Here is a 17,592-nt window from a genome sequence, read left to right on the forward strand (position 1 = left end):
GCTCAAGTAGGGCCAGCTTAGAAGGAGGTGCAGGCAGGAGAAGCACCTACCTGGTCCAAGTCCAGCCCAAGCAAAAGTGTGAGACCCTCCCTGAAAAATAACTAAGGCCATCCTGGCCTGGCAGGCTCTAGATTTACTTAAGGCTTACAGCACGGCCCTTAGTGAGCTACAGGAAGAGAAATGCAACAGAGGTGAGAATCCAGTGTGCTCCATCCCTGGGAATTATGGCTTACAGAGCACTTTGAGCCAGTTGTCTAGGACAGGAGGAGTTAGGCCTGGTCAAGAAAGGACCAGTCCCTCATAGGGATGGCCACTGCAGGAAACCAATGCTCAGGTAAGTTTATTGTCAGAGTCTGGACTGGGTGTTTCTGGCCCCTTTGATGAAGCTGATTCTTTTCTATGGGTAGCAATCATGTTTTTTACCCTTAATTGCATTTTTTGTGCACTTCCAGCTGGGGGAGTATCTAGAGTATTTAAATTCACAGGATAAATACAATTCAGGTTTCCTATAGCTTTTACTTTTTATCTTTGTGGCACCCAAACTATGCACTTAGGAGCCCCTGAATACCAAAGGGAGTTCATGGAGGTGCTTTGGATTTTAAAGACTTCAGGCAAACAGTACAGCCAGGTGGACCTCTAGTTGGAGGTAAGTCACAGGCAGAACGTTAATTCACATGATGTTCTTTTCAATAATGCCACATCTTTGCAAAGGTGGATGGTCAGTGGTTGCTGTGATTTAAAGGACCCATATGGGCCAGGTGTGTTGACTCACATCTTTAATCTAGGTTATGCAGGAGGATCAGAGTTCAAGGCTGGCCCCAGGCAAAAACTGAGACCCTATTTGAAAAATAAATAAAGCAAGACAGGGATGGGGAATGGCTTAAGTGCTATAGCCCCTGCCTAGTAAGTGCAAGGCCCTGAGTTCAAATCCCAGTACTGCCAAAAAAAAAGCAAAAACAAAAACCACCCATGTGACTAGGAGATGAAGGCAGTAGAATAGACATGTATAAATAATTGTGATTACTTAAGAAAATAATAAAATATTGTTTATTCCAATTAAATACTTTTTTTTCTTTACAAAAAGCTACTGTCAATCATAAACATACATTCAGATGCCTGGACCTAACTAGATATTTCTTTTGGCTTCAGAGAGCCAGGGAACTGAGGACGACTGGGACCATTTGCCTTTTACTCTTTTCAAAATGGAAGTAGCTTTATTTTTCTTGGGTTATTAAAGTAATATGTGTTCTTTGCAAAATAATGAGATAATAAAAATTTGATGAAAACACTCCAAATCCCACCACTCAGAGATAATTAGGTAAAAATCTGTACGAATGGTCACCTATATTTTAAAAGTCAGTTATGTTTACACTTTGATGCTTTCTTTTTACCTTTCTGTTAGTTCTTTTGGCAGAACTGAGAGAAGAAATATCCTCTGACTCCCTGCTCCCCTTTCCCCACTTCAGAATCCCTTGTGGAAACCAGTGCACGTGGTAGTGGAATTAAACAGGCCATCAGTTTGTGTGGACTTACCGCAAAGAACTCTAAAGGAATGGGTGCTGGCAATTTCTCTTTAAATCTCTCATTAAACTCCTTGCCACCCAACAGCAAACCAAAAACCATCAGCCCGACGCCTAGGGAACACACGTTGAGGTTTTTAACATTCTGCAACACAGCAACTGTACTCTGTAACACAGTGAACATTGGACGTTTATATCAAGAAACAACCCCAGTATTGCATGACTTAACATAAATGAGGACCCTAGAACAGGCAAGTCAAGGAGATAGTGGACCAGAGGTTGCCAAGGCTGGGTGGAGGTGAGATGGGAAGCTCTGTTTAATTGGCGTGGGGCCTCTATTTGATGATGAAAGGGCTCTGGAGATGGATGGTTGTACAACACTGTAAGTATATTTAATCCACTGAACTGTACAATTTAAACTAAAGTGGTAAATTTTGTTATATATATTTTACCACGATAAAAAAATCTCCACAAGGAAAGGGTGAAGGAGGGGGAATATGGTGGAAGTACTATGTATTCATGTATGAAAATGGAACATGAGACCTGTTGAAATTGTTCTAAGAAGGGGAGGCTGGGAGACAAAGGAGAAAGACAGAAGAGGTGAATGTAACTAAGATATATTATAAGCACTTTTGTAAATGTCACAGTGTACCCCCGGTACAACCATTATATGCTAATAAAAATTTTTTAAAAAGAGAAAAAAATTTAAAATCTCAAACACCTCAGATGAGTTCAAATTTAAAGAGGGTGGGAAGGTGCACAGGAGCAGGGGCTGGGGATGGAGCACAGTAGCGGAATGTGCAAGGCTCTGGTTTCAATCCCCAGCACCAAAGAAAAAAAGAAAAAAAGGTTCTCAATTAGGTTGACACCTTTGTCTTGTGACTTGCACCAATTATGAGGCATTTTCACTTAATCTTACAATTTTATAATTATAATTTTTTTCTTTTATAAGTGCAATTTTTTGCAACAACCTTAAGGCTTTTTGATATGTTAATTTCTCAATGAAGTATTATAAGTTTCAGGAGAATAATTCTGAGGCTAAGTTGTGAGCACTGGGAAAGAATTAAGGGTTGACATCAGAAAAATATTTCAGAGGTAAATACATGGAAAAGCTTTTAGGAGCTTGAAGAGGGTGAATTTATTGTTAGCAGGTAAAAAAGAAGTCAGGTGGGCTTTGGAGTCCAGAGTGTGAAATTGGGAAAGAAGGCCAAGAAAGTTAGAGAAGACAGTCATACAGTTATATCCTAGAACCACAGTCTGGGGTCCCCAAACATGGTCATTTCTCATCACAAAGCAGGCTCCCTCCAGGCCCAGGTCACAAGCCCTTTCCTACGGATGCCCAGAGCAGCCTACGCATACCTGCATGTTGCATGTTCTTCCTGACAGGCATTTTGAGAAGTCTTGGACTAAAAAGTACATTACCAGCTACAATGGAAAACTAACAATTTGTTTAGGGATATTTTAACAGTTTGATTCTATTTTAATCAATCAAGGACTCAAATTTAAATGTCGCTTCCTCAAAGTGATTTTTCATAGAAGCCTAATATAGAGGTCTCCCTATTACACTTTCAGAGTGGCCTCTACCTTTTCTTCACAGCACTTCACATGATTTGTAACTAATTACATATTTTTGCAATTTATGGTTTACCAACTGTGCTCTCCTTAGACTGTTAGTGAGGGCTGTGTCTGCTTGGCTCACTGCTGTATCTCAGTGCCCAGCATAGTGTCTGGCATATAAATAAATACCTTAATGGCTACAGCAATATCTCCAAAGGTTTTTTTTTTTTCAGTACCAGGGTTTGAACTCAGGGCTCTGCACATGAGAGGCAGGTGCTCCACCACTTGAGCCATGCCTCCAGCCCATCAAAGTATTTCACTTTTTTTTTTTTTTGGTGGTGGTGGTGGTAGTGGTACTGGGGTTTGAACTCAGGACCTCACACTTACTAGGCAGGAGCTCTACCACTTGAGCCACTCTACCAGCCCTTTTCTGTGTTGGGTATTTTCAAGATAGGGTCTCACCAACTATTTGCCCACGTTGGCCTCTAACTGATCCTCCTGATCTCTGCCTCCCAAGTAGATAGAATTACAGGTATTTCACTCTTAATAGGCTCTAATTATTTCCTAATTTCCTCTTTATTCATGAGCCACTTACAAATGTATTAGTTGACCTCTAAAAGTATGGGGGTTTTAAAATTATATTAAGTTACTGATTTCTAGTTATGTTGCACTGTGTGAAAATATGTTGAACCTTTAAAATTTGTGATCAGTTTCATAGAATCAGTTTCACCCTGATCAGTCACTACCATCATTCCCCATGTGCTTGCAAATAATTTATATTTCTTCTGAGTTGTGCATACAGCATATGAATATTTTATCAACTATATTAATTAATTTTTATAGACCTACTTATACTTTTTTGACCCCCTTGAGTTAGCAGTTTTTTAAGAGATAGGTGTTTCATTGTGGTCGTTAATTGTCAGTACCCAAGAAGAACATAATGTGGTCTTAAGAAAAAGCTATCTTTTCACTTAATTAGGGTGATGGAGCAGTCACGAAATGAAGACCTAACCAAAACTTCCTTGTGAAATGGGCAGCATCACATATCAATAACAGGGTTTACTTCTTGTAGATTTCTTCTTAGAGAGCTTTAGAATAACTAAGTCTTTTCTCTTTATAGAAATTATTGGTTAAAAAAAGTAAAAGGTCTTGAAGGTAAAAGGATACAAAAGAGAAGATGGAAAGATGAAGGAAAGTCCAGTACCAGGAAGTCATGAGTGGCTTACTTACATACACCACTGAAAAGATTCCACTGTACCGCTTTGTTTTAACCCCGAACAAGTATTTTAACATGGAGGTGAAGACATGCACAGCTGCTGCAGTGGTAAACCCACGGACCAGAGGCTCTGTGAGATATATTGCCACGAATCCAAACCTGCAGACACCTAGGCAAAACTATTTTTTTAATGACAAAGAAACAAACAACATGGTAGGTTAGGATGCGCTGATCAACAGAAAACATATAAGTTCTTCTTGGTTCATTTTCTAACATTACAGACTGGTACCTGCAGCAATTTAGTGGTTAACAAATCAATCACTGGTTATAGGGAAAACAATGGAAGGTTTGCACTGGCTCTGAGTCCCACAGAGCTTTGACCACACTCCTTCCTTTTGGGTTCCCTGTGACCAGCGACACGCTCAGTCATGGTACATGATCAGTCATGGTACGTGATCATTGGCCATTCCTCACAAACAGATGAGGCTTGTCATGTTCCCAGGACAACAATCCTGGTTTTGGGTTCTCTAAAGTGCCCAAATGAAAGCTCATTAGTCACCCCTAGTTGTAAATAAGGCATGCAATTAGACTGGTGTTCCTGAGTGTCATGAACCCTGAGCTCTGACTTCCCTGTAGTGAGACCAGCCAAGACATTTCTATTTAGTAGATGAACAAACCAGAGTCCATTTTCCCATCTTTGAGTCTTACCTGAATGATTCCTGAAAGTAAGGTCACAGACATGGCGACTTTCACTCTCAAGGCGTCTCTGGCTTCTGTACCATTGGTTGCATTTACTCCTCCTGGAATGACTATATCATCTGGTACTAATCGAACAGCCACACCACCAATCATCAAGCTAATAACAGCAAAAGGACCTGAAATGATGAAGCAAGAATGGTCCTTGTTCAGGAGTTCAGGGAAACTATGCCCAGTGTACCTGGTATGCTTGTTGCCAAGATGTAAGAGACACAGGTAGGGTCAGCCACTTATTCCTGAAAGAAGACTGCACTGCCCTCCTTGAATGTCCTGCAACTGTGGGACAACTGGTGTGGGCAACTGGTATATGTGCATACTGCATTTTCCAAACATGACCACAACAGTATCTTCCCTCCCACATACTCTTCTGGAACCTTGACATTTCCCTACCAAGAGGTGTAATCTAGTTTTTCTCTCCTTGAATCTGGGTGGGCTTGTGACTTGCTAGTAACCAGAAGAATGTATCAGCAGTGACACTGTGTGACTTCTGAGTTTAGGTAATAAAAGATGGCAGGTACAGCTTCCATCAGAGAGCTATAGATCTTAGGCTGAAGCCTAGGCCACTATGTGCAAGAAAACTCCAGCTAGGTCATGTAAATATCTGGGACTACCTGGAAGGAGGGATGGAGAGGAGGGAGAAAAAAGGGAGGAAGAAGGGAGAAGAAAGGAAGGAGGGTGATGGAAGAATTTCCCAGATGAGCTCTGTCAGAAAAGATGATATTTTTCATGTTTCCTTTCTGTCTATCTATTATCTATCTATCTATCTATCATCTATCTATCTATCTATCTATCTATCTATCTATCTATCTATCTATCTACCTATCTATATATCTATCTCATCCTGGGGACCAAACTCACTTGTAGGCAAGTGCTCTATCACTGAGCTACACCCCAGACTTTATTGATTTTTAAATTTAAATTTATTTTATTTTATTCATTTAGTCACATGTGCATACATTGTTTGGGCCATTTCTCCCCCTACTTACGCCCCCTTCCACTCCCCCCCTCGCTTCCAGGCAGAACCTGTTCTGCCCTTATCTCTAATTTCGTTGCAGAGTAGACATAAGCAATAATAAGAAAGTCAAAGCATGTTTGCTAGTTGGGGTAAGGACAGCTATACATAGAGATTCCTAGCATTGCTTCCGTGCACAAATGTGTTACAACCCAAGTTGATTCATCTCTAACTGACCTTTTCACTAGTTCCTGACACCCTTCTGATATTGACCTCTGTCACTTTAAGGTTTCTGTATCGGTTCCTCTGCAGTGGGGACATCAAACACTTTCATGTTTTGGGTTTCCTACCTATCCCCATTCCTCCCGTATGTGCTCTCCCCTTGTCATGTGACCCAAGTCCAACCACATTGCTGTATTTGCCCTAGATAAATTTATTTTAAATATGATATATAATACATGGTGTATTTGTTACCCAGCAATAGGTATCTGAAATACTGAGTGTTCACTGGGGATAGCCTTATCAAACATCAACAGTTATGAAATCCATATGCATCTGATCCTAAATATACTAAAGGGAAGAACTTAAAGTATGATGAAAATGATATACATCTATAATAATTAGGAAGTTGAAGTATCACTATTAAAATAAATAAATAAAAAAGCAGACACAAGCAAATTGTATTAGGAAATAAAGCATTTATCTAATTTTACAGATTTCAACAATTTCTCTTTTACAAAAGAAAGTTATCTTTTTTATTATCCCAAGATTACAAGAAAGCTATTAATTTTAGAAATCTTGGGAGGAGAATATATATGAATCTCCCTCAGTGCTGGGCATGAACCCAGGGCCTCATGCATGCTGTGCAAGCACACTCTACCACTGACCTACAATCTCAGTCAAGAGAAGTAGGTTTTTTAAAGCACCTATTGTATATGGAGTAACAAAAGTTATTATTAAACAGATGTTCTGATAACAACCACACTATTTCTTTGGCACAGTGTACAGCTTGGAAATCCAACAGGAAAGGTACTAGAATATCAAGGATAAGCTCTTACCTATGGATATGTGTCTGGAGGTTCCAAGAAAACAATACATGATAACAGGATAAAATGAAGAATAGAGGCCAAACACTGGAGGCACAGCTGCCAGCATTGCAAAGGCTAAGCCTGTGGAATTAAAAAGCAAACAGAGATGGGAAGATCATTAGAAAACAGAGGGGCATATGTATTTTCCTCTTGGTTGGGTCTCTCTGAGGATCAGGTGAAGCCCATCTTTTGTAAGCTGATGTGTCTAACCTGCCTACCCTTCTACCTCAATCCCAAATGGACTCTTGTGCCTACACAGCCCAGGCTGAGACAGTTTTCATTGTTGTCCACCATTTGACTGTGCATGGATTTTTCTGCTTTACTGTATCACAAATTAGATAAAAGCAGAAGAGCCTTTCTTGACAGGTGCAGTTGCAGTTTGGTGTTGATGCTGGATTTTCCTCAAATGGGGTATTTTTGTGGGTTCTCTGAAGACCCCTTGGGTAGGAGCAACCCCCACTGTATCATTCCCTAGTCTATGTGATGCCTGTCCACTAACTCTTAGCTTCCTCCTTGGTCTCTCATTAGAAGGTACAGTCCCCAGCTTCTTTTTTCTGGCATATGCTCACCCTATAGGCAGTTCTCTTGGGCAGGTACCTTTCAAATGATCCAAGTCTGGTTACTGTCCAAGGTGCCTGATTTTCTAATGGGAAACCTTGAAATATCACTCCAAGAAACTTTAGAAGTACGGGTCACACCCTCTGAGAGGAGGGGTGCTCACTTTCATTTTGCTGTTCCAGGCAATTCACACTACCCTTTACCTGTTGACTCTTGTTGAAATAGTCTTTACTTTTTTAGAGCAGTTTTAGGTTCACAGCAAATTGCATAGAAAGTACAGAGATTTCTTGTGCATTTCCTGTCCCCACACATGCATAGCTTTCTCCACTATCAATGTCATCAGAGTGGTGCATTTGTTACAAATGAATTTCCACAAAGGCATGGTTATCATCCAAAGTTTATAGTAGTGTTCTCTCTTGGTGGTGTACATTTGATACAAATGTGTAATGACACGTAGCCACCAGTATAGTATGATATAAAACAGTTTCATTGCCCCTGAAATCCCCTGTACTCTGCCTATTCATCTCTCTGTCTTCACAAATACCTCACAATCACCGATCTTTTTACTGTCTCTGTAGATTTGCTTTTTTCAGAATGTTACATGGGTCATACACTATATAGCTATTTCAGATTGACTTCTTTTACTTAGAAATATGCATTTAACTTTCCTCCATGACTTTTCATGGCTTGATAGCTAATTTTTAAACAGTGAATAATATTCCATTGTCTGTATGACCATATTAATTTACTAAAAGACATCTTGGTTACTTCCAAGATTTAGCAATTATGAATAAAGCTTCTAGAAACAGCTGTGGCAGGTTCACTTAAGGATTTTTAAGAAAAGACATTTTTTAGAGTGGTTAGACTTTTTTCATGCAAGAATAAGGCAGCAGGAGGATCCAAAATGGCGACTGGGACACAGACGCAGACTGTGTGAGCTCTGGGAATCAGGGACCTTGCTGAGATGCTAGAGACACACTTGGCTGAGGTAAAGCACCAGGGAGAGCTGAAACTTCAGCACCCTTTACCCCTAGCTCATGAAAGTCTTCTTCACATCACAATACACTGAAAGAACAGGCGTGTTGCTGCCCACCCACCGGCCTGCCAGGCTGCTGCCTGCCACAGGAGGGCTCCAACGACACCAGACACTGGCTCCAAACCTTTCTAGGAGAAGCAGACAAACAGGACTGGATGCTAAAGTAGTAACATCAGAACTACTAAGACTGAAATTCTACTGTTCCTGAATGGGGAATTTTTTTTTTCTTTAAGTGTTTGTTTGTCTTGTTCACTGTTTGTCTACCATCTCTCCCTGTTGATTTCTTTGGTTCTCCATTTTTTTTCTCTTTCTTTTTCTTTTTCTTTTTTCTCCTTCTTTCTTGGTTTTGTTAGTTTTACTATTGTAAGTTAGCTAATGCTAAATTACACATAGACCAGGGACAGAAACAGTACCAAGTGGAATGATGGGAAGACGAAAAAGGGATGGAAACCATTCTTCCCCCAAAAATAAATTAGGACAGGATTCAGAGGGAAATAAAGAAAATAGATACCCAGATCCAGACTCTAACAAAACAAAGATAAACTATACCAAGGAACAAATGAAGCCCACAACAACACACTGAAAGAAGAAATTCTGCAAGTAATCAATGAGAATTTCAGAGATGTTACTAGATATGGTCAACTAAAATGTACAAGAGTCACTCAAGAAATTCCAAGACAACAAAAATAAAGAATATGAGAAAACACAAAAACAAATAAATGAAACCATAGGAGCCCTAAATAAACACCAAAGTGAAACAGAAAACACCATAAATATAGAGAGATAAGTGAATTAAAAATGAAAATTAACAATATAAAAGAGGAAGTGACCCATGATATGGAAAACCTCAGAAAAAAGAATGAAACAGAAATACAAAACAAAATGGAAGGCCACTCCAGCAGACTAGAACAAACAGAAGACAGAATCTCAGAACTTGAAGATGAAATGGTAATTAAAGGAAAAACTGAAGAACTGTTAGTCAGACAACTCAAGTCCTATGAAAGGAATACGCAAGAACTCACTAACTCCATCAAAAGACCAAACCTATGAATCATGGGCATTGAAGGAGAATAGATGCAAGCAAAAGGAATCAGTAATATATTCAACAAAATAATAGCAGAAAATTTCCCAAATATAGAGAAAACTATGCCCATTCAGGTACAGAAAGCCTCCAGGACACCAAACAGACTTGACCAAAATAGAACTACCCCACAACATATTACCATGAAAACAACAAGCACAGAGAATAGAGAAAGAATATTGAAGGCTGTAAGACAGAAAAAACCATATAACATACAAAGGTAAACCCATCAAAAATCACAGCAGATTTCTCAATGGAAACCTTAAAAGCAAGAAGTGAGGTCTTCCAGGTACTGAATGAAAATAACTTCAACCCTAGGATACTTTACCCAGCAAAACTATCTTTCAAAATAGATGGAGCAATAAAAGTCTTCCTTGATAAGCAGAAACTAAAACAATATATGACCACCAAGCCACCACTACAAAAGATTCTTCAAGGAATTCTGCACACAGAAGGTGAAAGCAAACAAAACCATGAAAGGGCAGGCAGTATCAAACCACAGGAAAAGAAAAGGAAAGAAAGTAGAGAGTAACATTGATCCAGCTGCACACAATCAAACCCTTAAACAACTAAAACAACTAAATGACAGGAATCACCACATACCTATCAATACTAGCACTGAATGTTCACAGAATTAATTCCATCAAAAGACACCGCTTGGCATACTGGATTAAAAAGGAAGATCCAACAATCTGTTGCTTACAGGAGACACATCTCATCGACAGAAACAAGCACTGGATTAGGGTGAAAGGCTGGAAGAAGATTTACCAAGTCAATGGCACCCGAAAACAGGCAGGAGTAGTAATACTTATCTCTGACAAAGTAGACTTCAAACTTACATTGATCAGATGAGATAAAGAAGGACACTCTATTATCAAGATAGGGGAAGTGCTTCTGCCATCGAGGGCTGAGAGACCATTGATACTGCTCAACATCCTATAATACACAGGACAGTCCCCACAACTGACAATGTAAATGGTATAGAGTTGAGAAACCCTGTTCTGAATAATGTTTGTATTACTATTTTTCAACTTACCAGTTTTAGATATACTCTATTAACTTTCCATTATGTCTACTTTTTCAATTTCTCATTAGTTATATAGCAATTATGTTTTTTCTCTTTTCTAGAAATTGTGTTATTTTCTATTCGTCCCTGGTATTCAGATATCTTACTATGATGTGTATTGTTTTAAATTACTTATCACTTAGCCTACTGGGTACTTAGTTATTCCTCTCAGTCTGAAAATTCATATATTTCAATTCTTGGAATATTCTTTGGTACTTTCTTCCCTCTGTTTGCACTCTTTCTTTCTGAATATATGATAGACACCAGAATTGATCTTCCAGTATTATCTTTTTCTCTCTTATAATCTGTCTTTTTCTTCTACTTTCAAAAGATTTCCTCTACTTTATTTCCCAACTCTGCAGTTGGATATTTTATTCAGGTACCATCATATTTTTAGTTTCTATGAACTCATTTTTACTTTCTGACGCGCTTTAAAAAATAACCGCTTGCCTTTTGCTGCATGGATTGAATGTGGTTTTATATGTCTTTAAGGATTTGTCTTTCCACCATTTCTCTTTCTGATGAGTTCCTTCTTTCTGTGTGGTTTGGGCTCTGTCTCTCTTGAAGCTTCATGCACATTGGTTTACTTGTTCACTGAGGGGTTTTATTGTAGGGCCACATCTTCATTAGGGGACCTCTAGTCACTATTTGTCTTTTATCTGGGTTCACCATCTGTCTTGGGCTATTTCTTTTTGCAGGCACTCTGGCATTGAACATGAGAAGGAAGATCCTTTGTCAGCTCACAGTTTGACTTGCAGACTTACTTAACTTTCCTGCCATCTCAGCATTTTCATCCCATTAATTCCTGCATGGGCCAGAGTGGGCACCTGAGTTCCTATGTGCTGCTTGCTAATCAGACACTCAGCCAGTTCAGCTTTTAGTCCTTCATCTGGCCCCCAGCTTTGGCTGAATTTGGAGTACCCAAATTCCCAGTGTTCTGTAAAGTGGGTTTGTAAGTTTCAGCTTCCTCACTTTGGTAGTTAATTGTCACTTGTCAATCACCTTTCCACCTTTTTTTCCTGGCTCCACTGGGTTTCTTTTCCATTCTTTGTCCTTGCTAGTTTATGCCATTTCTGTCTCCTTTACTGATGTTTTAGAGCAATTTCAACTGAAATAGTGACAAAAGTATGCATCTAATCTGCCATGTTTAACAAACTTTTTTCCCAGAAATTTAAATCATTTATCAATAACAATAAATTTATTTTCTTTATCTTAGACCTCTATCTTTTCCATATTTTGTTTTTCATTTTTATCTATCTTCATTGATTTATGATGGGCAGAATATAATACTTTTTCAACACCAATTTGATTGTGGGGTGATTTATGCCTGTTAGTAGTGTCTAACCTACTACATTCTACCATGCTTTGAAATAATTTCCTGCTTTCTATCATACCACATGCATCTGGTTTTTCTTTCCCCTCTCCAGCTATTTCTTTGCAGTCTCTTCTTCTGGTTCCTCCTTCTCTATTTTGCCTTTAATGTTTCACAGAACTTGAACTTGGCTCCCTTCTTTTTCTACTCCACATTCTTTCTCTAGGTGTCCTTGTCTTCTGTCATGGTTTAAATACTGCATATATGCCAAAGAATCCCAAATTGAAGTTGGATTCATGTCTGTAATCATAGCTACTTGGGAGGCTGAGATTGGGAGAATCATTGTTCAAAGGACCCTATCTCCAAAATAACCAGAGCAAAGTGGACCAGAGTTGTGGCTCAAGCAGTAGAGCACTTGCTCTGCAAGCACAAAGCCCTGAGTTCAAACCCCAGTCCCACCAAAAAAACAAAAACAAAAACCCAACAAATTGTTATCTTTAGGCCACACCTCTCTTTTTAGCCAATCACATATTGAATATATACAGGAAATACCTAGTTTTCTACTTGACAAACATCTTGAATTTAACATGTTCAAACTTCTAACCAATTCTGGAAAACTTTTTATGTCTGCAACTCACACCTCTACCCCTTAGGGGTTTGCAACAGAAACCTGGGGGTCATTCTTGACCCTCCCTCTTCCTCACAGTCCCATATCAAACTCAACAGCCCAGCAACCTTGAAGTCATTTTAGTCACACACTCTTTTCTCATCCTCCCTAAATTAATCCAATGGCCAGTCTTACTGATCTCACCTACAAAATATGCCACAAATGTATCCATTTTTACAGCCACAAACCCTAGCTCAAGATGGAAGAAAGTCAACGTGTTAAAAGTAATTTTGTGAAATGCCTGTGAAAACCCAACCAGGATTTCTTTAGAGTGTGAGTTTACATGGTGCATTTCCTGCACCCAAATGTCAGGTTAGTTTCTGTTCCCACACCAAATGCTGAGCCCTTGCCTGCTCCTTACCCTGCCCTTGCCTTGAATCTGTCCTCTAGTTTTGTTCTTGGGGTGACAGAGCTGAAATGGCTGTGGGCAACTACCCTAAACCTGGTTTAAGACTTTGTTTAATAAATTTGGCAAATCAGCCACTTGGAAAATTAAAAACCCAAATAATTGCTCATTAAGGGAAGTGTTTTTCTTAAAAATTTTTGGGAAACTGGCTAGTTTTTTAGCCAGCTACCTACAGCTGTTCAGACCATTAACACCTCTGCCGGTGTTTACTCCACTGTTAGCTCTAATTGGCCTCCCCACACCCATTCTGGTACTCCTGCTGCCAGCCAAATCCACTCCCCATACTGTTCCCTTTTACAAAGAACACCCACATGAAAAGCACTAGAATGATATGATAAAAGCTATGAATTTGCAATCATGATGAAAAAAGGTCAAGCAATTATTTGAGGAGATGATAGCCAGGGAAACAAAAATGAAAGAAAGGAAAAAAGAAATATATTCTACTAACCTTGAGGAAGCTGAAGCACCCCAGTGCTTATGCCTGAGACCAAGTCACCCAGCACATACTCCTTGAATTTATATGCTGGCAACCACTTAGTTATAGGCAAGAACATATAAATGATATTTCTTATTTTTTTAGGAGTACATCTGGGAAGACAAAGAAAGACAGACATGAAGTTATAAATGAGGAACATCTGGGTGGAATTCACACCAAGGTATTTTCTTTTCTTCATGCCCCTGAGTGAGAAAGGAAAATTCAAAATTGGTGGAGAGCTGGTGAGTGGCTCAAGTGGGAGAGCACCTACCCAGCAAGTGTGACCCCAGTACCATAAAAAAAAAAATCACAATTGGTGATTCAAGATGTTGCTGCATGGGAGGAGATCAGAGATTGGAAAGAAGACGGAGCGGCTGGAACATTCCTAGGAGGCAAAGGGAAAAGGAGGCTGTTTCGGAGTTAGGTGGAGAATTAGAATGCGTGTTTTTATATGAGCCTTTACACAGATGTAAGACAAAGTAGGACTTCGGTGAACATGGGGAAAGACACAAGGAAGCCTGCATCCAATCACACGTCCCACACTGACTGAACCACTGTGGACGGCTTTGCAAAGCAGGAGTGCTTGCCTTTTGCCTTTCCTCTTCTTCACCAGACAGATTTGCTTTACCCCTTTGACCTTCTTCTCCCGTAAGGAAATGCACAATATGGGAAATGGGCTGAGATACAACATACGTGAACGCCTGCTTCAGCTTGTCCCCGATGGAATCCAAGACCTTGTCCTTGGTATGCAGTCTCTCCTGAAGGACGGGATGACTGAAGATGGGCCTCTCCACGTAGTACCTCTGGGTTGCTGCAGGGATTTCATTTTCTTCAGCATGATCCATAGTACTGTGAAATTATTCGTCAACGGCAGGAGACAAGCATTTCTGGAGGGTCCCTTAGGGAGAAGATAAACTCCATTGTAGGTGCCAAAATTCCACTGTTCCTAACCTTCTTTTCCTCATGGCACTGTAACTTCTGAAGACTTCTTGGACACCCCAGGGCACCTTACATACTGTTCTCTACACAGTAGGCACTAATACATAGAATGACACTAAAATTAATAAAAACTTAAGTGTGACTTATTGTCTGTCAGAGCAGTAAGTGGGTACAGTGGGTACTTTTTTTTGGCGGTACTGGGGTTTGAACTTGGGACCTCATGCTTCTAAGCAGTTGTTCTACCACTTAAGCCACACAGCCAGCCCTTTTTTGCTTTAGTTATTTTTCAATAGGGCCTCATAGTTTTGCCTTGGGGCCAGCCTCAGACTGCAATTCTCCTACCTAGGTGAATGACATAGGTGGAATGACAGGCATGCACCACCATGTCTATCTTATTGATTGAGATGTGGTCTCACTAATTTTTTGCCCAGGCTGGTCTCAAATCATAATCCTTCTGATTTTCACTTCCCATGCAGCTAGAAAGATAAAGGTTACTAGAATGATGAGATAAAAGTTATGAAATTGCAATCACTTCACCTGGCCCTGTATATGCTTTTAATGTCACATTAAGTTTAGTGGCTGAAAGTTATGGAAACAGCCAAGATGCCCCACTACTGACGAATGGATCAAGAAAATGTGGTATCTATACACAATGGAATTTTACGCAGCCATGAAGAAGAACGAAGTGTTATCATTCACTGGTAAATGGATGGAATTGGAGAACATCATTCTGCGTGAGGTTGGCCTGGCCCAAAAGACCAAAAATCATATGTTCTCCCTCATATGTGGACATTAGATCAAGGGCCAACACAACAAGGGGATTGAACTTTGATCACAAGATAAAAGTGAAGCACACAAGGGAGATATGAGGATAGGTAAGACACCTAAAAAATTAGCTAGCATTTGTTGCCCTTAATGCAGAGAAACTAAAGCAAATACCTTAAAAGCAACTGAGGCCAACAGGAGAAGGGGACCAGGAACTAGAGAAAAGGTGAGATCAAAAAGAATTAACCTAGAAGGTAACACACACGCACAGGAAATCAATGTGAGTCAATGCCCTGTATAGCTATCCTTATATCAACCAGCAAAAACCCTTGTTCCTTCCTATTATTGCTTATACTCTCTCTTCAACAAAATTAGAGATAAGGGCAAAATAGTTTCTTTCAGGTATCGAGGGGGTGGGGGGAGATGGAGGGGGCAGAGTGGGTGGTAACGGAGGGGGTGGGGGCAGGGGGGAGAAATGACCCAAGCATTGTATGCACATATGAATAATAAAAAAATAAAATTTAAAAAAAAAGGTTTAGTGGCTGAATAGCAAAGTCAGTTGCTTCTGGCTCTGTATGAGGGGAAGTAAAAATCAGGCCAACTCTGACCAGCTGTATGTCAAGCAAGCAGAAGAGGTTAAGGTTGATTCTTATGTTGACCTCAAGTGTTTTAAAGGTATATTAGCCTCCTTTCCCAACTCTGTGTTTGCTTCCTACTTAAATTAATTTATGGTTCAGAGATGAGGTTTAAGTCTCCATGAAGAATGTGTGGTGACTTTTGAGAAAGTTAGAAGTCACAAGTGAAAAACATGAGTGCAATAAGTTCATTATATTATCAAGGGTTAAGAAGATTGCATGGTTGATACTTTTTCCTGGATACATGGTGAATGCTATTTAAATGAATAAATAATTAAGGAAAAAATACTACATGTTTCTGGACATGGAAATATGTACAAGAATCTTCATGGTAGCGTTATGATAGTAAACTATTGGAAAAAAACCCAAGTGTCTACTTGTATGCAACAAAAATACATCTTGGTGTATTCATAAATTGAACACTAGATAGTAAAGAAATGAAATAAATATATGTATCATCACTAAATCTCAAAAAGTTAATTTTCAACAAAAATGTAATTAAAGTTAGAAAGCTACAAAGCAATAGTATCTGCTGTTATAGGTACACATCCATGCAGTAAAAGTACAAAAGCACCCAGACAACGACAAATACTAAGACCAGGATGGTGCTGCCTCCAGAAAGAAGGGGAATGAGACTGGGAAGGAACAGTCACACAGCTTCTACTAACTCTGCCTGCAATGCTTTATGCACTGTAAAAAAGCAAAATATTAAGATCTGATCATGCTGGGTGGTAAGTAAACTGGTGCTTGCTACATGGTTCTTTGTACCTGTCTTTATATTTGAACTATGTGCCTCACGATAAAAAGTTAAAAGCACAACAACTAAAGCCAGGGCTCCCAAATGAAGTGAGCGGGGTCAGGGTGAGTGTGAATGCATGACTAAGTGCTTGTGTGGTGGCCCTGGGGTTGTGGGTTGCTAATGTTGGCCCATATAGCTCCCTCACGGTGAAAAGTCAGGTTTGCACCAAATTAAAATCACATTCTAACTGAAATCAGCCTTGTGTGTTCAAAACATCATGCAAAATAAATACTTACATCCAAGAGGCTACAAATTGAGGAGCCTAGAATAAAATGAAATGCAAGCAGCAATGTGACTAAGTGCTAACAAGGATGATGTAAATATGTTATGATTGGAACATTTTGTTGCCTCTGAAATTCATGTTGAAACTTCATCATCTATGCAACAGTATGCAGATGTGGCTGTTGGGGGTGATTGAGCCACTGAACTCTGCCCTCATAAATCAGATTAGGTGTCCTTATAAAAGGGCTAGATGGAGGGAGTTTGCCTGCCTTTCATCCCTTCTGTTCCTTCTGCCAGGTGAGTACACAGCCTTCCTCCCCACCAGAGGATGCAGTAACAGGGCGCCATCTTGGAGGCAGAGAGACAGCCCCTTGGTCTTGAACTTTAGCCTTCAGAACTCTAAGAAATACATTTGTATTGTTATAAATGACCCAGTTTGTGGTATTTTGTTATGGCAGCACAAATGAACTTAAGCAGGAAGGATACCTGGCAAAGGAGGATTTTGCATCAGAATCTGACATAAAGAACACATGTCTTGTTTT

At 39.7% G+C, this 17,592-nt stretch overlaps 1 protein-coding gene across 3 annotated transcripts in view; it reads right to left on the reverse strand.

The window, feature by feature from the left end:
• The window catches only part of Slc26a5 (solute carrier family 26 member 5), a 56,001-nt gene that overhangs the window by 20,047 nt on the left and 18,362 nt on the right, over nt 1-17,592 (reverse strand). For 2 of the 3 annotated variants that reach the window (XM_074064922.1, XM_074064921.1), the window contains exons 3-8: nt 14,384-14,588; nt 13,664-13,803; nt 7,060-7,170; nt 5,002-5,168; nt 4,308-4,472; nt 1,534-1,686 (exon numbers count right to left, since the gene is read on the reverse strand). In XM_074064922.1, coding sequence (XP_073921023.1) covers nt 1,534-1,686; nt 4,308-4,472; nt 5,002-5,168; nt 7,060-7,170; nt 13,664-13,803; nt 14,384-14,535 — 888 coding nt within the window. In that variant the 5' untranslated portion in view covers nt 14,536-14,588. Of the gene's footprint in view, nt 1-1,533; nt 1,687-4,307; nt 4,473-5,001; nt 5,169-7,059; nt 7,171-13,663; nt 13,804-14,383; nt 14,589-17,592 lie in introns of those variants that run through there. The other variant, XM_074064923.1, reaches the window with a different exon arrangement.

This window comes from Castor canadensis, chromosome 2 (assembly GCF_047511655.1).
Source record: "Castor canadensis chromosome 2, mCasCan1.hap1v2, whole genome shotgun sequence".
NCBI lineage: Eukaryota > Metazoa > Chordata > Mammalia > Rodentia > Castoridae > Castor > Castor canadensis.